At 43.4% G+C, this 24,819-nt stretch overlaps 1 protein-coding gene across 26 annotated transcripts in view; it reads right to left on the bottom strand.

The window, feature by feature from the left end:
* The window catches only part of SH3PXD2A (SH3 and PX domains 2A), a 243,399-nt gene that overhangs the window by 54,859 nt on the left and 163,721 nt on the right, over window positions 1-24,819 (bottom strand). For 15 of the 26 annotated variants that reach the window (XM_086899425.1, XM_086899426.1, XM_086899428.1 and 12 more), the window contains one exon: window positions 11,913-12,044. In XM_086899425.1, coding sequence (XP_086755551.1) covers window positions 11,913-12,044 — 132 coding nt within the window. Of the gene's footprint in view, window positions 1-11,912; window positions 12,567-12,649; window positions 12,731-15,808; window positions 16,139-20,917; window positions 20,966-24,819 lie in introns of those variants that run through there. The other 11 variants (XM_086899424.1, XM_086899427.1, XM_086899429.1 and 8 more) reach the window with 8 other exon arrangements.

Raw genomic sequence — 24,819 nt, 5'->3', positions numbered from 1 at the left:
GAAGCAAGGGAATAACTTGCAAGCTCACCCTGAGCACACAGCCATCCTATAATTTTGATTCTTTGTGCTCTGCAGAGCATTTCCTTCCCAGTAACGGTTAAGGAATTTAGAACAAAAGAATTAAGAACAAAACATCAAAGAAACTGTCCCTCAGACTCCTGATCCTGTTTTCAGGCAAACGGGCAAGCTTCACCTTCCATCCCATGAATCAGTGTGTGCAGTCTTGTCCTTGCGGACACCCAGAAATGCAGACTCTTCAGAGTGGTTTCCAGGACACTGAATAAACTGGCCTTCAGTTTAATCCTAGGGTTTTAATGATCAGTGATAGATCTTGCCAAATTCACATTACCCATCCTGAACCTCCAGCAATACTCAGTTAAGACAAATGGATTGAGTCTCTCCAAACAGCTTGGCTTTTCCTTGTGCACTGAGGTCTCTGATAACATCCAAAAACTACTAAAGTTCATGTGGGACATTAAGTGCCATTTTTGAACTTATCAATTTTCAAGCCAACAACTCAAGTTTAAGGTTAGATGCTGTTTTTCCAATCTTAGGGTCACCACTGCATGGAAATTTACCCTGCAACCCCCTCCCCATCACTTCCACTGTGTTTGAGTAGCAATCACATTTAGGGTTTTCATAACTTCAGTTTCAGCCCACTGAAATTTGTCATTCCAACTCCATTCCAGGTTTGGTCCCTGAGATACGTTTGGTCCTTTAAGGATACATTTCACCTGCACATATGGCCACGGTTTGACAGCCAGACTCAAGACCTGAACATCAAATCATGAAGGTGTTACCTTGCCCTCGTCAGCACAGACGTGTGCCTGACAGCATTGGTCTGGCTAGTCAGGCTGCTGCTAATCACAAGAAAGAAACTTTTTTTTACATAAGTACTAAACCAGTCTGTGATTCTTACACAAACATATAGCAGGTGTATTAATAAAGGAGCAAACTAAAGCTCAGTCTGCAGCACAAATGCACTCAGCACTGCCCTTACTCTCCAGGGGCTGGGAGAGAGAATTGCATTACAGTTGATCCCATCAGCATGCTGACCAGAAAGGGTGTGCATGTGATGGGAGAGAGATATCAGCTGGAAGCAGTTCTGCAACTGAATTACAACAGCTTTTCAAAGCAACACATTAGGGCATCCCAGCACACATTCACACTGCAGGGAAGAATAGATACAGACTCAAGCGAGGTCTGAGAAATACTTGCTGTTATCACCAAGATGAAGTTTGACTACACTGCCAATACAACTGCAGTCCAACTTCGTTTGAAATGATGTCCCACTGCATGTGCAACTTTCAGATGAAGTCACATTGTATCAAGATACAAAAAAACTGAACTTGCCAATAAATTCAGTAACAAGAAGCCAGCAAGAAAACAGATCTCAGCAAGAGCCCATCTCATCTGCCACCAATGAGATCTGCTTCTACACTGCTCTGGTTAATCCAGCCACAAGCCAATATCTTTCTACCAAAAAAATTAATTCTCCATCAAGAATGCCAGAAAGTCTGATGTCCCAGACCAATGGGGAAGAGAGGATGTGATGGATGGGAAGAGCCAACATGCAACCCTTTTGTCAAGCCATCCCTAAATCTCATTGTATTATAGCAATCCTAGGCAAGGCAATTACTCCTATAGGTTTTGCTAAATCTGAAGATGGACAATAAACTGGTTTGTGGCAAAACTGAACTCTTTTTAACATGAAAACCAAAAATATGGAGTTATGTTGCTGGTTGTAACTGAAACATGTCTGTTAATGATTAAAGCTTCCATTTTGCTGCCAAAGTATTATTGGAACTGCTTATTTGCTGTGCAGCTTGGGGAAAAAAAATCTCTTCCATCTTTTATTAATCTTGTCCTCATCTGACACAACAAAAATGCACCATCAGTCTTTTTCTTACTTTGAAAAACAGGCCTGAAAGTCACCCCAAGAGCCAAAGTCTTTGTGTATAATTACTGTCTTGATTAACTAGAACAAAGGGCACAAAACATCAGCCATTATGCATTAGATTTAGTATTTTGAGGGCTAATTTAAAGACATTTCATTGACCAGCTTTCTTAAAAGAACCTTTGATATAACAAAAACTATGAAATAATTAAAAATAAATTATTTTTTTTTTAGTTTTTTTGTTTGTTTGGTTGTTTTTTTAAAAGCACTCACATCCAAAGGAATGTAGCTTAGAGGGTAACTGTGGGACTCATTGGAAGGCCTCAGTGATAATACTTGTATCTTCTTGGCCTCAGGTAGTTTCTTGCAGCAGTGCTGAGCTGGCGACCTATTTGGCTGATATAGGAAACTCAGTCATTAGCAAGTCTATGCATTCTAATATGAAAAGCAGATTTTCCTTGGAACATTTTCTTGGGGCAGGTTTCAGGGTCCCAAAACTGGCAGTGACTGTATAAACAGAGGAGGTAATGAGTAAAGGCTCCAACAGGTGATGATATGCAAAATTTTTTTCATTTTCAGACTGCCATCCTGGGCACCAAAGAGGGTATGCAAGAGAACCAGGGAATTTAACTATCTGCCTGAGCATAAAGTCTCAGCAGAGGAGGATTAAACGAGAAGGGAAAGAGGAAGAAACTTGCAGGCAGCTGGAAATTTCAGAATTGAAGTTTTCAGAGGCCTGGTAGATATCATACTATTCAGAAATAGCTGGATGTGTTGTATGGCAACCTTAAAGGTAGCACAGCCTCTGTGCCATTGCTTCTCCAATCTTACCAATGTGCCCAGTTTGTCTGAAGTGCCTTTATGCACAACTAACTCTTCAAGTCTGTGGTTTCAGTGGTCAGATCCCACCCTCTTCCCAGCAGACAGACTAACAGGGCAGTCTCAGAAATCCTGGAACAGATTTCATGCCCACAGCTAGCAAATATGAAGTCCAGACAGGATTGCTCCCTCTCCTGCTCTTAGAGGAGGTCTGAGGAGGTCTCAGCTCCTCGGATATGGAGAAATCAAAAAATATGCAAATCAGAAGCAATCTCTTCAAGTGCTGACATTGATTCCACCCTCCCCCACACCCCCCTTTTGAAATACACTTCCTCAGTTCTGAAGAACAACCTCTTCACATGCTGACCTGGCAACCATTTGGGACTTCATCCAGTTCTGCCTGTGTGAAGTCTTGGCCCCTTCAAGTGGGCTTGCTCTGCTGGCACTTGTAAGGCAGGGGAGCTCCTCTCACTGGGCTCCAATTCCCATTTCTTGAGAAATTAGAGAAATGTAGATGTTCTCTAATCTACAATTCAACTGAAGATCTAACCACAATTAAATGGGTAGTATATTGTTCTATGTCAAGGCAGGTGGACGGAAGCTGAAAAGGGAACATGTTCACTTCAGTGAATGGAAGTGTTCACTTAGAAGACAGTATGAAAAAAACCCAGCCCTAGGGATTCATATTTAATATACTTGGAGACTTCCTGTCCACAGCAATCACCCTTCTCCCCAGCTGTGAGAAATTTAGAGGTGTGGGAGACTTGTCCCACAGGGGCATTGTATCAGCTAAAGAAAAGCTAAATGAATGCAAAAGTCAAAGTGGTTGGCCTTTAGATGTCTCCACAAAATGGAAAAAAACCCACATAATTGAACTAGCCCTGTCAGAACACCAGTTGCCCAAGTAAGACAAACAATGGGAGTAAGACTAGAAAAATGAATGTAAAACACACACTATAGCCCCAAACATGTTCTAGAGGGACAGTTTCAAACTGGAAGCTACTTTATCATGTCTTAATCTGGAGAGATGTTTCTTTAAAACTATTTAAAAATGAACACTACATAAAAGGGATCTGATAGGTAGTGTTAAAAAGGAGAATGCTTTAGAAAAACACAACCCTGTGACATCTTTTGTGTCCCTATTAATTCTTAATCACTCTTTTCCCCCTATAGGGGACTCAAATGAGGCAGTGTTGCTTGGAAAAGAGTAATTAATTTCTTATTACTCTGAAACCTTCAATTGGGAACCCAAGGGAACACCAGTACTAGTTAACTTTTGCAAGGCTTTATAAATGCACTGAAGGTCACTTTAGTATGACACTGAGCTGCTCCCAAATCAAGTGGGAACCCAGGTAACACAAGCCACAGTCAACAACTCCATCCCAATAGGCAAAATATCCCCAACAGCAGAGCTCCAGCACAGCCAGAAGGTGTCCCAGGAAAGCTTCAGCAGAACAAGGCTCTGCAAAGGGCAGAGTTTTAGCAGACAGCTGTATTTCAAATGTTCATAATGAGCTTGTCATCAAGGAGGCAGAGCAAATACCAACTGCAATTTGAAGCTGGGCAAAGGAAAACCAAGCAAGGATGTCTTTGAAATGCAGAAGAGCTTCCCAGAAGAGATGGAAATGTCACAGCACAATTCAAGGGACACTCTCCTCCTGTCACAGGGCTGGAACAAATATCACCACCAGCTGAAAAGCAGAAGCCCACCTTAATCCCTTAGCACAGTCACAAAACAATAGCCATTTCAGAGGTGCCAGTGGAGAACAACCTCATTTTCCACAGAGATAGAGGACAACTACAAAACAAACAGAGTAATGACAACCCCGCTTCTGTTCCAACACAGAGAATTGCCTTCCAAGCTCTTAAACAGAAACAAACGTCAATTGCCATGTAAGTTACTAAGTGGGGCAGAGGAAGCCATTTAGACATCACAAGATAGCAATATAAATATCACAAAACAGTCATAATTCAAGCATTTTGTTTTATGCAGCAACATCCCAAGCTCAGCTGAGGTGTTGGTGTGGTGATACTCAAGCAATAGACAGGCCTAGGAACTTCAGTCTCAACCCCTAGTCAGTCAAACCTATGCAGCTCAGAGGTAACTACTTCAGAAATGTTGTGGCATGATTCCTTTCTGGGCACAGTAAATTCAAGTTTAATCGTGGAAAACCAAATGAGGGCTTCAGCCATACCAACATGTTTTGACTGCTGAAAGTAAAACAGTCAAAAAACTGCTGAAAGAAAGCAGCTAGCATCCTCCTTATCCTTGCAGAGGCACAGAATTAAAAAATAAACCGGATTAGGAAAAAGGGAAGAAAAAAGGTGTTCAGAAAACAGCTTACAAAACAATCACCAGAATGTTCAGGGTAGGCTGACAAGGGCTGCTTCCAGCCTACTACATCTGCTAAAGTCATTACACAGTGTCACCCCACCCTTGGGCTCCCAAGAGCATGAGCAGAGGAGGGAGGGCTCCTCCTCATCTGCTGAGCCAGCTGTTTCTGGTGTGAGTGTAAATTCTCTCCATCCATTCAACATTTTGCAAACAGGCCACTGGAAGAGGGAGTGCCTGTTTGCAGGGCTGGTCAAGCACTGTATTCCCAGAAAGGAGCTGATTTCCAGGAGAAGTTGGCTAGAGCAAATCCTCACATCCAGTTTTACCTCTCTGCTCTAAGCTTGTCCCAGGCTTCCCCTGGAGCCAGCACAGAACCTGGGTTGGTGTAGATGTCCCTGATCCTCCTATCAATACTCCATTTCCAATGACTACTTTAAAACAAAGCACCCAGGCTCCCTCCAGAGACAGTAGTTTCCAAGACAGCTAAAATTTAAAATAAAACCCACCCTTTGCTACCAGATGCATCAATAGGATACTTTGCTTATGCTTTTGGAGAACAAAGCAAATGAAAAACCAGCCTTGATCACTGCCTCCAAAAAGCCTGAAGACACTGCTGCAGTGAGACAAACAAATATCATTGAGCATCCTTACTCTCCACACAGACAGCTCTGAAGCTCTGCCTGCACAGAGAAGCCTTTCTCCACCCCTGAGCTGCAAACATTTGAAGGAGGAAAGCATCTCTGCTTTGCCAGCATTGTCCCTGTTTGGAGAGAAAACATCTACAAACACTGTTTTTTATGACATTAAACAACTTTCCAGTAACTCCTAGCCAAAAATTCCAAATCACCCGCCCTGCCTCTTCAGATGGCCTGTGTTTGACTGCAGTAGTGCATACACTGGATAGAAACTGCAGCAGGACAGGAACTGATTCATAAATAGATCAAGTGTCCTCTGCTGCTGGGCTGGTGCCAGAAAGGCAGGACACATGGCAAGGCAGTACTGCATTCGGGATGGACACTGAAGGCTACACACCTTTGTTTTTGGAAAAGGGGCTTGGGGTGGTCCTTCTTTAAACTTGGCTCTTCTTGTTAGAAAGTTATGAACCCTGGTGCATATAGAAGCAGCTAGACAAGCTGTCCCAGGTATTTAGTGGTGGCCACTCACCTAAACCTGTCCTCTGGAATAAAGCCAACAGTGCCTGAGGAAAAGTGTTCAACCTACAGAAGTGTTTGTTTCTTCTCCTCATATTCCAGGCACAGCTCAAGGGCCAACCAAGAGAAGGGGCTGCTGTATGAGAGAGTATTTACTTTTTGTATCATGACTTTGGTCTCTTACAAGGCTTAAAATTCAAATACACAGGCACACTGTGAAGTGGAAACACAGAGAACTGAAGTAGTTTCTCAGATCAAACAACAGGGCAAATCTGGGTGTACAAACAGATCACAAGTCCTGCATCATAGCTGATGAATTACCCTCTCTTGAAATACTATGTAAAGGGGAAAAAAAAAAAAAGCTCATTTTCCAAAGGAACCAAACATGTACCAATTGCACCTGAAATAAAGCACAGTGTTGGCAATTACTGTGTCTGGTAGCACATCTGACCAGTGGATACAAGGCTATTGACAGTCCACAAGCAAACTACGAAACTGCATTTGCAATTTGGTGTAGAACTACAGCCACATTTGAAATCCAGAAACTGCTAGATTGCCACTTATCTGTTAGAATAAACAGAAGTGTACTGGGTCTGGCCAGCTTTTACGAGATAGTATTAATTCTCAGAGACATTTTCTAGCAGTGCAGACAGTCTCTTCTGTGTATAAAGGGGGGATCAGGAAGACAAGGACCTAGAAAAAGAGGCAGAACAGCAAAAAGCAGATGCAAGATACAAACAGTGATCTCTACAAAATTTAAAACAAAAGCCCCACCGACACTAAAGAAAGATGACTAAAAATTAATGCTACTTGCAAGAACAGGCATGGCAGAAGGGATATGAAAATGCAAGATTGGTCCATGAGCTGCAAGAAACCTTCCTTCCCTGTTTCTACTTAGAACACTTTAAGGGTGTGCCTTTAGTGAAGATACAGCAGTTAACCATGAAAGTAATCTTGGCCTCTTCTGGTACCAAATAAATCCACTTAGTAACTGTGGAAAGCAACACCTTCAAATAAAGGGTGCTGTGTTCTCCATGAAGAGCCAGAAGCCTAACTCCAAAAGCCCCCAATCTAAGAAGAGGGAGCTTCCAAAAAGCCAGTGCATCCCCAGGAACTGAGAGTTGTGACCTTTCTGTGCCCCTCTCCTGGGTCACAACTGCAGCCAGTGAGCAGCACCAGTGAAACCAAATGGAGTAGCAAAGGACAGGCACATGCTCATCTCCTGACACTGTGTGGACAACCAGCAAGTCCCAGGACTCCCAGGAGCTGCCAGGACTCCCAGATGAGCAAAGATCTTCTGCAGTGATACTTCAGTGCCAAGTCCCACATCCCAGATAAAGAGAGAAGAGCAGCCTCCCTTCCCAGAGGTTCCTTTGGGTCCTGATTAAGTTACACTAACCATAATAGCCTTGTTTTATGTATTACATATACTGTAACATTAAAAATTGGTCTGCAGTTATGTAATTGCAGAGGAAATGGCTACAGCCCTTCTCAGCCCAGCTGAAAACGCCATCCCACGACGCCTCCACCGCAGGCACGGCTCCCAGGGGCTGAAAGGGAAGAGCTCCCACCCTGCCTGCAAGCAGAGGAGCAGAAGCAGAGGCAGAGGTGCTTCAGGACTGTGCTCATACTTCACTGTCTGCCAGGTTTTCCATTGCAAACACTGCCGACACAGTTTATAGCTTAACCATTTCAAGCCACATCCATGTAAAACTTGGCAGAGGGAGCTGCTCTGGCCCCCCCTCTTCCACCTTAAAGAAATCTGTCAGATTCCTGCTTTAAAGTCACAACATTTCTTTACTGCAACAGAAATACATTTTTAAGTCATTCCACGAGGCTTTTTTTGGTTAAGGTTTAAAAGAAGCCTATGTAGTCGACAGACAGGACTTACGTCAACTATTCACAAAGTTTTTCTGAAACAACTCAGAAATGTTTAGACAGTGTTGGACAGAGCAGGTTGATTACACCATGCCTTTAAACAAATCACAGTCACCTCTAGCAAGAAATATAAGCCCTGCAACTACAGCCCCTTCCCAGACAACATCTGTAGAGACTGTAAATCTCCTTTTTTTTCTCCTGCTGTATTTGTGACCATTGCTACATGCAGATTTTTCTCCCAGATAAGGAAAAAAGAAAGAGATAAATATTCATCAGATACAACAGGCACACTGCTCTTATAAACAGAATTAAGGTCTGAAGGACAACTTTTGTTGAGCCAAAGTAGGTGTTTGTTGCAAAAACCAAATGCTGGAGTCTGAGATCTGGTACACTACTAAATAACTTGTTCTGAAGTACAACAGCTTTATTTAAGTCTGGCAAGGTTTGCTTCCACAGTAATGGCAGCAACAAACAGGTTATAGTGACCCAAAGGCTTCAGAACTCAGATTAAGGGTTTTGGAAATTATTCACCACATATGCTACACTGACCTTGCTCTTAAGTCGTAATATTGGACAGAAGTTTCAACTTCAAATAATGTCCAAGTAATAACTTTCACTAGCACAATTATGAAGACAACTTATCCAGCTCTTTCAGTGAAAGAGAAAGCCAAATGACACAAGCCCTACCCAATGTGAGACACCTTAAATACCATCTCTTACACGACAAAAGTGACACTGAATAATACTACACAGTAAATGTGACACACTTAAGATGAAGCTAAAGAAGCTTGATGAAAACCACATAAGGCTTCAATCAATCAAAAACCAGATATTTACCCCACTTCTACCTCTGCCCTAAACACTGGGCTTTGAACAAGCACAGCTTACATCCTTTCAGGAGAGCCCACAACTTGTAAGCAAACATCAGAAAAGATGGTAACTCAAGCTCAGGCCCTAGAAGTGTGCAGAATAAAACATCCAGCAGGATGTGAAACATGCACTATCATTTGAAAACTGATTGTGAGTTTCCTTGTGTAAAAAACATTGGGACATTTGACCAGAAAAGAGAAAGAGAAGGTGTTTCTTTCCTCTGAAAGCCATGCAACAAATCCAAGTTAAAGTTTTTCTACTCCAAAAAACAAAAGAACCATTTAAGTGTCCTTGGCAACCATGTTCAGGCAAGCTTTTAAAATGAAACAGTCAACTGTGCCTTTACACATCTAACCTCCCCAAAGTACAGTTAAACACCCAAAGCAGACATGATATGCTATATACATTTCTATACATACAAGGAAGTCCAAAATATTGGCCCAACAGCACATTCCACACACACTGTCCAGTCTGATAGGATTTCTCAGCTGTCAGTTAAAAACTGCCTAGCCACTCTTCCTTCCTTTCATTGAAGACATTTTCCCTGCTGCAGGTGACATCCAAAACACCTTGCATCTCCTTTGCATGGATTAGAAGAATGAGATTAATTTGCACATCACAGGTAGAGTTTCACAACATTTACAAGGCAAAAATAACCATACAGTGAAACGAAGTATTAGACATGTGAACAGCCCAATAATCTTATTTTCTTGACAATTATATCCCCGTGTTCTTAGAGGTCATAACCACATCTAGGTTTTTTTGCTTATGCTGAGCAGATAATCAAATTCAAGCCATAATTCATAAGTTTTGAGAGCTGACTCTTGAGAAACTTTTGCTAGTTTCATTACATGCCATCCAAAGGTTCACCTGTAGCTGAAGAGACAAGAAGACATAGTATTGAGGTCACTCCTGTGGTATCCCTAACCTAGGGAAGAATTAAGAGACTCTTTGGAGTGCTGTTATTGGAATAACTAAACCATGAGTTCCTTACCAGAATGGTTAAAAGAGGCATCCAAACAAGTGAAGCTCTCTCCATCACCAATCTGTGACTTATGAGCTTATCTGTTGGGTTTTTTTTAATATTATAGGTATCTTTATTTTGTACATACATAAATAAAGAACAAAATCACAGCATGGAATTCCAGGCTTCAGATTTCCTTTCTTGTTTACATGAACACTAAGGAATCTGGCTGCCAAGCATCAGAATATAGTTTTAAGAAGTATAATCCAAATTCAAGGATGTTCCCTGAGAAGAGTCACATTCCTGGACCCACTAATTAATTCAAACCCTGACATTCTCCATTTCTATCTCTGCGTACCATGTGGTTCAATACAATGTGGTCTGAACTGTGCAAGGCAGAGAGGCCACACTAAATGAAAACACAAAGGAACTGTAACTGGAATTCAGACACTTCTTGTATTATTTAACAGCCCAGATAATTCCCCCTGGCTCCATAAGCCATTATCCAAGAAAAGAATATCATTAATATGAATATAAGTTGTCACAATATAACCAGGCTTGCTCTGGTGGCAGGGACACCCACTATTGACAATGAGAAGCTGTAGGCTTGGAAGGGAGAATGCTTATCCACTAGGCCAGACATAGTTCAAGAAGTGAAGACATTTTTCCTTCTTCAATCATAACTATTGCTTTAAAGCGGGGTAGATGAGCAGTTTGGTTTCTATTAGTTTTACAAGTGATGCAGTCAGTACCCAGGAGATGGGTATTTCTGTTCACACCAGCCAATGCCTTTCTACACACAATCCTTCTGGACTTCACACTAAGTCACCAGCCGGCAAATGACTGCACCACTTTGAGCCAAACAAGCATGAAGCTCTCATAGCACAGAGAAATTACCACTCCATCAAAAGAAGGAAAACAAAAAAAATACAATGCATAGTCATCTTTGTGGATAACCCAGCTCCAAAGCTCTGGAAGCTGAATTTGAACCTCATATCAGGGTGCCCTTGTGTCCCCAAGTTCTGCTGTGCCCAGCACACTCCAGAGCCTACCAGTGGCAAGAGCCCTCAATGTGGAGGTACCACAATGTAAGCCTTGGCTTGAATAGATCCAAATGTCAGCAGCTCCTTTGGATGAGGACACACAAGTCACGAGTGGGCTGGAAACCAGTCCTGGACAACAGCTCTGGATTAATACACAAGGAGTGCTGGAGGGGAGGAGGGGGAGCTGCTGAAGACAGGCAGTTATTCAAACCAGCTGCTCAGCCACTCCAATCACTCACACGTACACAGTCTCCTGCATGTGTTCTGCCCAACTCAAAGCTACCAGGCATCCAAAAGTTAAAGTACATAAAAGAAATCTACACAAACACTTGCCAAAAGTCTCATTTTCCAAGTGCAAGCTGGCTATTCCACGCATGGCAGAAGGGGATTTCATCTTGCTTTTACATGACAACCTCTGCCTCTTTGCCTGAAAATTTTCCAATTAACACTTCTGCAAGAAGTTTTCAAACTGCATGGCCACATATTTATCTGCACACATTTTCTCCCCTCCCTACCGAGCTCTGGGCCATGGACTAAGCTGTCAAGCCAAGTTTCATCCCAAGAAATTTTTAAACACTCATCCTATAAATCCTCTGCAAAGGGAGTTAGTAATGGAAATACTGACAGAAACTTGAAGAGACAGCAGGGCAACTATAGCAGCCTACTATACATCAGCTTCATTAGCTGCAGATCCTTCTCTCCGTCACCTTCATTTTCCATTAGCGTACCTTGGCTAATTAACACACAAAACCTATGAAACATTCTTACAGTAGAAGGCAACATTTGGCCCCCAGCCCAAATCAACATTGTGAACTTCAACATCCTCTGCCAGACATAGTAACTGTACCAGATGGAGCAAACACAGCTAACAAGTAGTGATGAGGAAACTGAAAGCAGAGGAACAAATGCAAAAATCGGACCATTGGAAGAGGGAAAAGCAGCAAATATAACTTACCACTTTCATTTTTCTCTATGACATCCACAACCTCTCCAGCCTGGAGGCTGATCTCAGAGTTCTCCTGCTTCTCATAGTTGGACACCACCACATATTGCTCCAGGATCATGGGTTCAGAGCTAGCATCAGCACCTGGGGAAGGGAAAAAGCAAGCCGTAAGCCAGCTTCCAGCCATGGCTCCTTGAGAGCGACCTCCGTCCATCCGATTCACAACAGGCCAACTTGTCACCAGAGCCAAGCGAATCAGCAAACAACCTTGGCTCGCAGCATATCCCCAAATGGCTGGCCATATAGAAACAGCCTCCTCTGGCCCACAACCCAGCAGCACAGAGGGACATTGGAGAGAAGAAGAAGAAAAAAGGGGAGGAAAAAAAATATAAAAATGAGCCAAAAAAGTGAATTAGTTGCACAGTTTCATGATGGATTCTTAAAATAAACCTCTTCCCAACATGGTTTCCACAATCCTTGCTCCCATTCAGAGAGAAAAATCCTGGGCAGGAGTAGTATAAATCCACAGCTGAGCCATCCCCCCAGTAAACCCAAAGAAGAAACAGCTCTCCCCTTGGCGGCTCAGCTCCTTCTCCACTCTAAAGGCTTGAGCTGAAAGTCAAGAGGGGGCTGTAGATGCCAATCATATTCGTCTGCACTGCAGCCCTTAAATAGAAACACATGAACGGGACTGAAAGAGAGGGAGGTGGGGTGGAGGGAGCGAGGGGAGGGCGGGGAAGAGTGTTTACTTGAAACAGAAGAAGAAAAAAAAAGTTACAGCGCCAGATCGCTGCTCAAACTCGGCCACCCCCCGCCTGCCCCCCGCCAGCTCCGCAGTTCCGCATTCCCCCGGCAGAGCAGCCCCGGCTGGGCTCGGCTCCCCCTGCATCGCCTTCCTGGAGCCCTCGGAGCCAACCCCCACTTGTTCGATTTCTCTTCGGACCAAGGGCTTTCGACTGTCAGAGCCATTTATGAATGAGAGCAGGCGCTCAGGCGAACAGGGGCCACGAAAGGTGCGCAGTAATGCTCTCCTCCCTCCCTTCCCCCACACTACTGGTCCTTTTTTTATTATTATTTCTGACTTTTTCACCCCCAAACCGAAATCATGCATTTCGAGGTGGAGCCACGAGGCAGGCACAGCACAGTGCCAGATGTGGAGGGAGCCCTTGGGCTGCTGCATCTCGGCTCTGCAATGCAACACAAACAGCACAGACGGGGCCTCTGCACTCCCAGACCCAGGCACAGACTGACTGTGCTCCGCCTGGAAACCGCCTTGAAAAGTAAGGAAAACCTCTCCGTTTAGGTCTTTACTTTGTAAGAGCCAACATGCCTTAATGCCAAATTGTTTTTTCAGGTTTTCTCAATTACAGCAGTTTGGGACACTAGCATTATTATACATTTTACATATTAGGAGGCAGTTCCGGTTGCTCTGGATTAAGATGCGGATTGAAAGGGAGTACAGAAGCAGATACAACTTGCTGAATGTCCCATTTTACACAACAGGGACAGAGCCAGGAGCCGACTCTGGGTTTTCCTTAATTTCTGATGACAAATTGGCTACAAAACACAGGAAGGAAGCAGCATGGTCTGAAACTGTCCACCAGAAAAGTCAAGGGACTGACAGCCAAGCACAGGATGCTGGGTGCTGTATTTCCAAACTCAGCACGTTCATATGTGTTTGGACTGGAGATGCAAAGTGATTCTACAGACAAGTAATTAGCATCCCTGCCAAGAAAGAGGTAAAGAATACATCAGCCATTAAAACAGCATCCTGTGAAATGAAAATCCTAGGAAAAAAAAAGCCAATTAATTCAACTGTTTCCTGAAAGGAAACACTATCACAATGCCTCCCCTTGGACCAAGATTAAGAAATCCAGAAAATTAGAAGGCTAACTTGCTCCTTAAGCATGCCTCTGCCTCTCCTCAAATTACTTAAGTTAATTTTCTCTAAAGAGGAGTCATCTCCTCCAGAAGCTTGTGTTTAAGAGATTTAGCTTTTCTATAGATAGTTGAACCACAGCCAGTAGCAGGAATAGGAGAAGACCATGAACTGACAACATGGAAATTTATAATACAAATTTTTACCGTAGCTGTCCATTCCAAATAAGCATCATGCTTTTCTTCATGATCAATCAACCTGACTCGTGCACTCTGGTTTAAACCAGTGCTAGTTGGGCTAACTAGAGTATGATGAGATGCTTTCCCCTGTTTCCCACATAGTCTTTTCTCCAGTCCAGAATCCAGCAGGACTTCAACCTTCCTTCAACCTACTTAGGGAAGTAATACCTACAACCCCTACTTTGTTTTAGTCTTGAGATAAATACAAGTTTTTTAACCAGAAACAAAAGCTGTCATGGATTTATGTCTATGCATGTGCAACAGCAGAGAATTCAGTGTGTAGAAAGGCAAGAGGGACCAAACAATGGCACGGGGAGCAGGGGACATGCTGGAAGCTAATCAATAAACCAACAACTCAAATGCCTTCTTTCCTCCAATCTACTAGGCAGTTCTCATAGGGCTGGAGTAAGGGAAAAAAAAAACCTGAAAGACTGCATTGGCTTGGTGGCAGGAGCAGTGTTCATATGATACACGTGTCCCTGCTGGGAACAAGGAGAGGACCAGGCTGGAGCACCGGCAGGCAAACACCCCACCAGCAGCCACAGAGGCCAAGAGGCCAAGCCAGGGACCGTGTGCCAGGGGAATGCCCTTGCCAGGCAACATGGAGAATCAGCACTCCAAATCCACCTCCACAGCTCTGCTTAAATATATATATATAAAAGAAAAAAAAAACCAAAAACAAAAACCCCAACCAACCAAAAAAAAAAGTAGCACTTAAAACAGTTTGGCAAGATACGTTATATCTGCATTCTCATATCTGAAACCTAGCAGGGCTTCTTAGAGTTACTCTGTCCTACCATGGATAAGGTAGTCACTTCAGGAGAATGTCTTTGTCACTACAGTGGCTAGAAGAACACATACAATTAAGAAACTGTTTTAACAGACACTTGTATAAGTGCTACAGGGCTCCAATGAAGACAAAAATAATAAAAATAGGGTGATAAATTCCTTGGTCTAGGCAGTAACAAGGTCAAACAAACTTGTTCATTTACAGCTGCAGCACATCATGCCTAGAGGATATCCCCCTTTTGAGGCACAGGTCCCTGTGGCTCCTGGAGTGATGGTCACCCAAGATTAGGTACTTCACAGTGGGGAAAATTTCAGTAAGAGCAAAGAAAGGAAGAAGAGGAGGGAAAAGACAGAGAAACAGCTCCTTCCAGTAACCAAAAGCCTTAACCATTTTCTGGGTAGCCTAGTTTGGGCTGTTACTACATCCCCTTCAGGCACAGTCAGTAGAACAAGGGACTTGAATCATTCTCTGCCTTCCATCCCCCACAAGCTTTAGATGAATTACTCCTCAGTGACACTCAGGGTGCCCAAAACATTGCTGCTACACTATATCAGACTCTCCAAAGAGGATTCAAAAGAAAAGACAGGGAACACCACAGAGAGCACAGCACCAATTTTACCCACTGCCACGGGTGCTTCTGCATCCCTGCCAATTAGTTCAGGTCTCATTTGTAACACAGGACACAGCATGCAGTGAGGAGTACAGCCTGCTCAGTGCAAGCACACCAGCACAGAGGGATGCAGCACGGCACGAGTTCCCCAGCAAGCTCTCACACAGCTGCAATGCCACCCTGACACAACAGCCCTACTTTTTAAAAAGCGTCTTCAGCCCAGGCAGGAGAAATGGAGAGCAGACGACAGCATAACATGGAAGTGCCAGGTAAAGGTCCCCCCTTCCTCTCCCTCCAAAAAAGCAGAATTACTGTTTCGGCTAAGCTCCAACTTGCAAGCCCTCCCCAGAGCAGAGCACAGATTGCTGGCTGAAATAAGAGTTTGCTTGCCTCTCCATTTCTTTTTGCCTCGAGTCCGTTTCCTGGTTAAAGTCTTGAGGATAGCCCTCCTCCTCTCCATAGGGCTTCACTTTACAATCCTCCCGCTCCTCACCTCAGGACTTCTCTTCCTGGGGCGGAGCAGAAATGTCATTGGAGCTTGTCCATGCCCCTCACAGCTGGCATTATTAAGTGACACAGTTGCACCCTGTCCCCCTCACCGGGCAGCGAGGAGGGAGCATCATTCCTCCTGCTGTACTCGGAGACCAGCAACTACTGTGAAAGCCTCCTAAATAGGAGCGCAGAACGTCCGTTCCTCCAATAACATCATCCTCCTCCTCCTCCTCCTGTGTTGCAACAGCTAAGACCTACAATGGTTTTGCAATAGCCAAAAATGAAAACCACCAACTGGACTCCAAAAATAAAATCATCTGGATATGGGAATGTGAGACTCCTGATCTTTGCCAGATTACTCTGTTGTTATCAGGCTATAAACACGTCTGCTCTTTTAATCCATACAGTGCACAGGCTTTTCTATTGCTCTTTCATTATTAGCAATCACACATTTACAGACTGAGACTAAATGAATTGGTACTGGGCTGGTCAGTGGAAGTCCTGCAGAAGCAGCCAAAACCACAGAAACGGCCAGTGAACACCATAAGGCTGAGTCACAGCTGAACAACCAGCTGGCAGGTAGTCCAGCCCTTCCGACATGGGCACAGCTGCTGGGGACACGTGCAGGGTCTGCACGCTGGGCTGTCTGGCAGACACGGCCCCGAGTGTCCTGGCATTCCGTAACATAATGGCAGAGCTCTGCGCTTTTCCATGCATGGGGAGGAGTAACTGCGGTAGCTTGGATCTAGAGCTGCGGTTTCTTCTAAAGCCAGTTCTTGAAGGGTAAACTTTTATGTATCTCTGGAAAACTCCTTTTGGAGAAGGACAAAGGGAAAAAAAACCAAAACCAGAATAGCAGCAAGCCTACTTAAAATCCACAGATCAGTCTAACCCCTTACAGCAACCATACACCCAGCTCTAAACATATGGAATTCCTTCCCCTCAAAACTTCATCTCTTTCCTTTCTTATCAGGACCACATGACTATAATAAATAAACATTAAAATTGCATGTTTTCTTTGAGCCTTCCACCCATGATTTATCTTGAACTGTGTTAAGATAGAGAGCTTAGGTCTGCCTAAAAATTGGGTTAAGTGTGTATTGCACGCAAGATAAAACAGACTTTGCCATGTTATGCATGTGAGAGTACATAAGAGTTCATCCTATTGCAGCAGTGTTGGAAAAGCAGTTCTTAAAATAACCAGTTCCTAGAGTAAGCAGTGAGATGAGACTAATGAAGCCTGCTACAAATCTCTATGGGGACAACATGGATTCCAAACAAAGCTGTTCCAGTCTAGGATCTCTCTTCTATTCAGTGTGAAGGTTTTTGTTTTGTCTTGGTGTTTTGGATTTTTGTCCATTTTTTTATTCTTTGTGTACCCTAAACAATGGGGGTTTTAACTCATCTCCTAGTTACTCCTGGACGCCAGCCTGTCATGCTGCAGCCCTGTTGCCACTTACCAAAATTCAGGCTGCATTTATACATCAATTATTACTGAAGGTAGGACTACTGCTGCCACAGGCAGTAGTATCCCTCCTGCCAGATAGCAATCCTCCCAATCCTAATAGTGTTTAGCTTCAGAGTTCAGAGGCTCTTGGTTCAGCAGCCCTGAGCCACAAAGCTTTAGGGACAGAGACAAAAGTTCATCACCTCCCACAGTTACTTCATAAATTCAGTAAAAATCCAGTCTCAAGGTCTGGATTATCACCAGTAATAGAAGAAAATAAACACTGGGGCAAGTCTATCAAATAGGTTATTAATACACCGATTTCTGTAGTTCTTCCCTGAGCTTGGCAAGGTAGCTCTTTTACAAAGCACAGAGACACTCACCTGCATTTTCAAAAGAGAGTTTCAGAAGCAGATGACATCCTGCTATTAGATAGAGAGGGGTGGAAAGCAGAAAGGGAATGGTTTGGATCTGACCACCTAGGTAATGCAGAAGACCCAAAGCCAGAGGAGTTTGGCCTAAAACCTTGTCCAAATCCCAAAGAATGCCTGAGAATAAAACATGACTGAGCATCATGCATCCAGCAATGGCCAAGTCAGCATGTAAACCCTCTCACCCCAGGCTGGCAGCTGTGACTGATGTACAAGCAGTTTCTCCCTAAGTGAACATCCATCCAGCTTCCTCGCTCATGTGCCCTGCAAGCCTTTCAGAACATGGGGTAATAGTAGCCAAAGCTCTAGCCCTTCTTGCTATCTTTTGGGCCAAACATGCCAAGATCTGGTCTAGATGGTAACTCCATGAGCTGTACTAAGTCTCTCCTAACCTCCTGGGTTGCTGCTACCAACAGCTACAGGGGGCCCATGTAACAGCACACATCACCACCAAGAACAGACAATGATCAGCAATTATAGCAGCAAAAAATTAACTGGATAGCTGGATTCATTCCCCACCATGAGACACATGTAATACTTCCTGTCACTTCCAGGAACCAAGATCTGGGTGAGCCTTCAAGTAGCAGCTTTAAGGTAGACTGTGGCTTCCAGCACTGGAGTGTGTGTGACACACAGCTAAAACCAGCAGCAAAACACAGCCCCCACAGGGAGCACCTCAGGAATGAGCCTGGCCCATGGTAAATGGCAGGAACTCTCTCAAGCAGCTGCTCCAGTGCAGTTCGTACCTCTTTACAGCCTCAGCAGCATTTCCAATGAAATCCTGACCAACAGAAAAAATTCAGTGCTGACCTTTGCCAAGTGGAGCCTATTGGTCTTGGGATTTTTATTTTTTATTTTTGATCTGCTAGGTTTTAAAACAGAGCCAAGAAAAATTAGAGGCAGGAGGGTGAAAGTAAGAAGTTGAGTCCTCTTTCCACTCCTTCTTGGAAAGTTGGCTCTCTGAACAGTGATTCCAACCAACTAGGTTACAGGTAGCAACAGTTAAGAATACTTAAGTATTTTGCACACAAATCTGCTAAACTGCTTGGAGATTTTTACACAGCTGCCAAACTGGGTCTTCCACCAGTATGAAGTCACCAACATACTCTGGCATTTGCCCTAGTCCTGTTCAGCGGTGCAACACATTCCCATCCCTCCACATGGCACAAAGCATTTTGACACCAGTCAGGGTGACCAAACTAGAGTCCCACCACAGCACCTTCCAGGGTGTGGCTGTGTGGCACCCATCTTTTTCCAAAGTACAAAATGAAACCACTTTAAAGTCTTGGTTAATCTCTGCTCAATGGAGCAGGTTCTTAACCTCAGCTAGAGCTTGGGCAGCATGAAACTGGCTTCTGTTCTCATCTCCAAGCCACAGCCTACCTACCTAGGGCACATATATGTACTACATAGGTAAAGATCACATCCAAATTCAAGCCTGATCTATCAGCTTGACACATCAGGATACAGCCTGTGGCAGATCTGGACTGAAAAACAGCTATTTTGGAAACTGGAGATTCATTTGGATGAGAAACTGATAGGCCACATGAACTAGAACAGCATGGGGAGCTAATGTATGTACTTGCCACACGTACATAAGACTTCTGAGCAGTGCTTATCAACAGTTCACCTTCTGGAGCACCATGCAATGCAATTAATTACTTATATTTGCACACTCATCATGCAGAGAATTATTTTTTTTTCCAAATTAGCAACATGCATTTAGCTAAAATCAGTAAACAGAAGGGAAAAAAAATTCTATCTATTAAAGATTTTGCTTCCTTGCCCTTTGAGAAGGCTAAAAACCTTGGCATTCACAGTTTGCCATTTTATATATGACAACATGAAATGGTCCCAACAGATCTATTGAGTCAAAGAAACCCAACCTCACCCTCCAGCCAGGTAATCTGAGGGGTTCTTGACATTTTTCCTGAGGGACACCACCTCTTCTGTCTCCTCCTTAACATGTTTTTCTTCCGCTCAGTCTCATTCTGTTATTCTGTATCAACTCCTCCATAACCTATGAAGCAGCAGGCTCCTGTGACTGAATACTTCAGATACTTCTTCACTTTTATATCCAGTTACCACCCTCGAATTAGACCTATTCTGTAAAGACAAGGCAGAACCCCCCAAGGATAAATTCAGCTTCTGTAAAGAACAGCATTTCTGGAATCACAGCAGTCTTGCTCACTAAAGACTTCAAACAAGCAAGCACTCATCCATTGAGGATGGTGGGATTTTGTTCACATACTTTCAACAGGGCATGAACTTGAATATTTACCAAATCTGGTATGGAAATCAGCAGGAGTGTTTCCATCTTTCCTTGCCCTGAGACCTATAGGTAGCCTTAACTGCTTGAGTGACCAGCATCCTGTACAGACACAGGATCTATCACTTGTGATCTCTCCTAAGTCTAAAGAAGAAAGTAATTCTTCTGTGACATTTCATGTCAAGTGACAAATGTTTGCAGAAGAAATCCTCTGATTACACAGCAGAAGTCCTGATTCCTTAGACTATAAAGCTTAATTTTTGCCTTGCATGGAACTACTCCCTAGCCCCTGACATCTCACCTAGAAGTTGTTCCCCTGCCGCCTCCTCCTTCCTGACTCATTGCAACAAGGAGGCTGATGCTCCCTTGAAAATTTTGCATCTTTATCAGAGTTTCACCTTTTTCATATGAAACCACTTCTACTTACTGGGGAAGTGCAAAGAGCATTTCAGAAGGGTAGGGAACACACAGTTATGTTTCTCTGCCTTATCCTGCCCCATAAAGTTTCTCCCACATAGAACAGTGAGAGCACAGTTTTGCAGGTACTTGGCTGTGGCCAGGCTCAACCTACCCACAAGAGGGGAAGCTGCCTTGGGCTGTGGCTTTGAGTTGGGCAAGGAAAATAAAACCCTGCAAACTACCAACCCCTGCTAGCAGCAACGTCAAGGTGAGGCAATCATCAGAAAAGCAAACCTCTTCCTTACGAGAAATCATGCATCATGAAAAACCAATACACAAGCAGACAACAGATCCTCGGCATTCACTGTCAGAGATTCACATTCAAGCTCCAAAACCACACAGCTTGAACCAAAGAATTCTGGTTTTAATAGCATGCAGAACACTGAGACACAAGAATTTACCTGGAGCGACACTCTTTTTTGGAGTCTCAGACAAACTGGACATCCAAACTTGAAATCCAATCACAGGGCAGCCATGAAAAAAGAAAGTAATTAGAGGCACAAGAAAACAGTCAAAACCAGTCATATCAAAGTCTCAAAGTTAGTAAAGACAGCTTTAAGAGACATTAAGATTTTCTTAAGAGTAGTGTTGGCATGATGGGAACTCAGAGGAAGGTCAAGTCATAAGAAGTACCCAGGTAATTTTTATGTTTTAGTGGGTTTGCAGAACTTATGAAACTGCTCTGTAGGTGATCCAATTTTGAGCTCTAAGAGTAAAATATACCCTGAGCTTATTCCCAATAGATCAGAAAACACATAGCAAGAGACAGTTTGACTTATTAAGCCTCAGACCTGCAAAACTATGTATCTTTGCAGCTGTTAATTATACCCAAAAGACAGACAACTCTCAGAGACTGAGCTTAGCAAACACATATAAGCACTTTGTTACACTGGAATTGCATTAAGAAAATTAATAGACAAATAATGCTCCATAGAAAAGAATACAAAGCTCCAATAAAGGTGCATTCAGAGTATAACTAGAAATTTCATTTTTTACCCGATGATTGAGACAGATCAGGCTAAGGAGAAAGTTGATAAGAGTTGCTGCAAACAAGGTCAAAAGGTTTCTCTCCTTCTCCATGAAATAAGGTAGAAACACTTGGCTTGGGAATTTGGGAATAATCTTCAAATGTCAAGTGTTAATTTTTTTCTTCAATACACTGGAAGTATGTTTTGAAAGTTAACAGATTTTCCCCCATTTCTAAATAACATTCCCCTTCTGTGGGATGAAGGTGCAGAAGGGCAGATGTTACTCTCTCCTTGCCTGGGAGAAGAGACATCTAGAAATAGATTTTTATATGACAGTCTAAGAATCTCCTAAATTCTGACAACTCCAAAACACAATTTGGAAAACTTATTTGCAATGGGAAACCCTGTTCTGGACCCATCAGTTTAACAACAGAGAAGATGCACCCATCAACCACCTGGAGAGAACAGCAGGCTATACTAGTAGCCTTTTCCATTTGTTACTATCTTCTGAATTGCAGAGTATCTCCAAGACAGGGAAAAGATTAATACATAGTAATGTAATAGATTCACAGTACATATGCAACTGAGGAATTGCTACCATGATACAAACATTAAGAAACAGCTTTCTAACTTTCCCAATGGAAGCCAGAGGTCCAAGAAACACATTGCTGTTTTCTCAGCACTAAGAGAGTGCTGAGGTTTTGAAATCCTTTCTTTAAATTACAAACACAATTTTTGTCATGTAGTTGCACTGCAATTCAAATGGATTCAGTATTTCTATAGTGGCAGCTTGGAGAAAATTCTGAAGTCTTTCAACCATCTGACTCCCAAACTCATGTGCTGCACTGTCACAATACACTACAAAATAGGCAGTGGTAAATAACAATAATTTACTTTGGACTGCCATTTAAGGAAAAATGAAGAAGGCTTTGCATTGGCAGACTACAACAGGAAATAATCTGGCAGAGTAACTTGTGCTGTAGCTCATGGAGGGAATATACAGCATGTTTCTATTACAGACTTGGGGCACGCACGGGAAAGGGTGTGAAGGAGTTGTTGTCAGCAACTTGTCTATTAGCTTTTGAATAGACTTCCACTGCCTTCAGAGCACAATTATGAACTTCAGTCAGCTGTCAGATCTTTTTCCAGACAGAAGAACCTGAATATGAATGACAATGACAAATCAAGAAGATGATGCATTGCAGGAGTAACTGGGAAACTTTCAGTTTGCCCCCATCCAAGCTGCAGCAAAAGACAGAAACACCCAAAGTAAAAAGAAATGTACTGCACTAAACACAAGTTTATGGCTACTCTGCATCTGTCTACCCAAGAAGAGAGAGAGTTTAAACCTAGATCAACAGTAGCCATATCTACAGGCACCCATGTGAGATCTCAGCATAAATAAACCAATTCTGTAAGCCAGTATCACTTTTTAAAAAAAACCTTTTTAAAAAAATGTATTTTTTCTTCTTGTCAAAACTATCGGCTTAAGCTAGAAAAGAAGGGCAATATAAGTATTAATGGGTAAACAATCCCACAGGTCACCAGTGTGGGCTTCCCAGCCCAGGAAGAAGCATAAAAGCAGCAGCACTTCTGAGCTGCCCCAGCCTGACAGCAGCTAGAAGTGGATGAGGTTGCTTCTGAAGCAGAAGACAGCCAGCATATTTCAGCTGCTCCTGCACATCTGCTTAGCATTAAACCTCCTTCTTGGGGATATTTTTTTTTTTTTTTATTCCGAGACGTTTAAGCTCTAATTGCTACCAGCTTTTAAGAGTCCCCCCTACAAATAATAAAAATATCAGACATTAGTGATAGATTCCACTTCACAGAGAACTCAAACGAAGAGCCGCGGCGGGAGCCAGCGTACGGGGAGGAGGTCAGAGGCCTCAGAAACATGCTGTGCTTGAGCCAACAAAACACAAGCTTTGAACAGCCCCAGGTTTCCCCTTTAGGACAGGGCTTTACTGGAATTCTGCATGGGGCTTGGACCTGGTTTCCAATGGGATTGGTAACAGTAAACGAACAAACCTTTGCTTCCTGCCACTCCTCTCCCCACTGCCACCCGGCTGAACGCTGGCTGGTCTCCGATGGCTTGGAAGTGTAGCGGGGGGGAAAAAATCTCAGTATTTGGAAGGAAAGTTAAAGCTGCCTGCTCAAAGCAGGCCACTCCTAGGGCAAGAGCATCCCAATTCGGCTCTTAACACCAGGCCCCACAGCCCCTGCTGCTGACTTCAGTTGGAGCCAGAGCAAACTCCTCCTACCGGAATTATTTTTAAAAACTCAAAAGGAACATAGATCCATAAATTACAGCTAAGCCACGAAGCTGAGGCAGTTGTGAAGAGCACAGAGGAGGCTTTCCTTCAGAGCCACACTGCACAGAAATAGCAGCACAGCAGGCGTGTCACTGGAAGTGGCTGCTGAACCCCGTTCCATCACTTTCAAGCTGCCACGATGGTGTTGGGCAACCCTCACACAGGTCAAGGGGTTCCTCAAGTGCAAAAGAAAAGGAAAGAGCTAAAGGGGCAAAAAGCTTTGAGGACAAAATTAGGCTGGTTGCTATGGTGAACATGAAACATATTCTAGATTTCAGCAGAAGCTTTTCTGCTGCCAGTGAGACTGGTTTGTTAGCTGCTCCTCCCACCACTGGCTAGAGAACAGGCGCCAGACTGCTGGGGACTAATGCTTTATGCTTGTGATACAGTTCCACTCATCTCATTTTAGCAGCAGACTATTTGTCTTCTGTACAGTTAGAGCAGAGCAAGCTTCCATAAAAACCTACAATAGCTGGAGTCAGTCTAGAGTTGAATGCATGAGCATAATGCTAGCAAAATCCAGATGTCACATTCATGATACACATCAGTACTGCATATCCAGGTGGGCCTCTGTCCCAGCAGGTGCAGGTGAACTCCTCCTCCATGGGCGCTTAAGCAGCAGCTACTGATGCAGGTTCCTTTTGTTAGTAACACTGCCAGAAATGTTCAGTGTTGAGCCCAGCATCCATGATTTAACACTGCTGCCAGCACCAGGAGAGACACTCTCCAACAGAATCACACTTTTCATGTTTTTGGGACTATCAGGGAGCTTTACAACAAGCTTTTTTTAAAACAAATATCTGTATAGCTGTCTAGCTTGTTCAGCTACATATTTCTCAACAACAGCCCTAGAGTAATTGTGGGGAATTGGATCATACTGGTCATGAGTCTCAGTGGGGTTGTATTCTGGTGATGTAACCCTTGCCCCAAATGATTTTTGTGCATAGCTGAGAAATTAGCATGGGCTGAAGACAGGTCCCTACAAATGATCTGGATGTGGCTACCTTGCTTTAGAGGGCAAAG

The sequence above is a fragment of the Cyanistes caeruleus genome, chromosome 8 (assembly GCF_971803275.1).
Source record: "Cyanistes caeruleus chromosome 8, bCyaCae1.hap1.1, whole genome shotgun sequence".
NCBI classification, from domain to species: domain Eukaryota; kingdom Metazoa; phylum Chordata; class Aves; order Passeriformes; family Paridae; genus Cyanistes; species Cyanistes caeruleus.
Note: the sequence above shows the minus strand (reverse complement) of the source record. Positions and strands in the feature narration are given on the sequence as shown.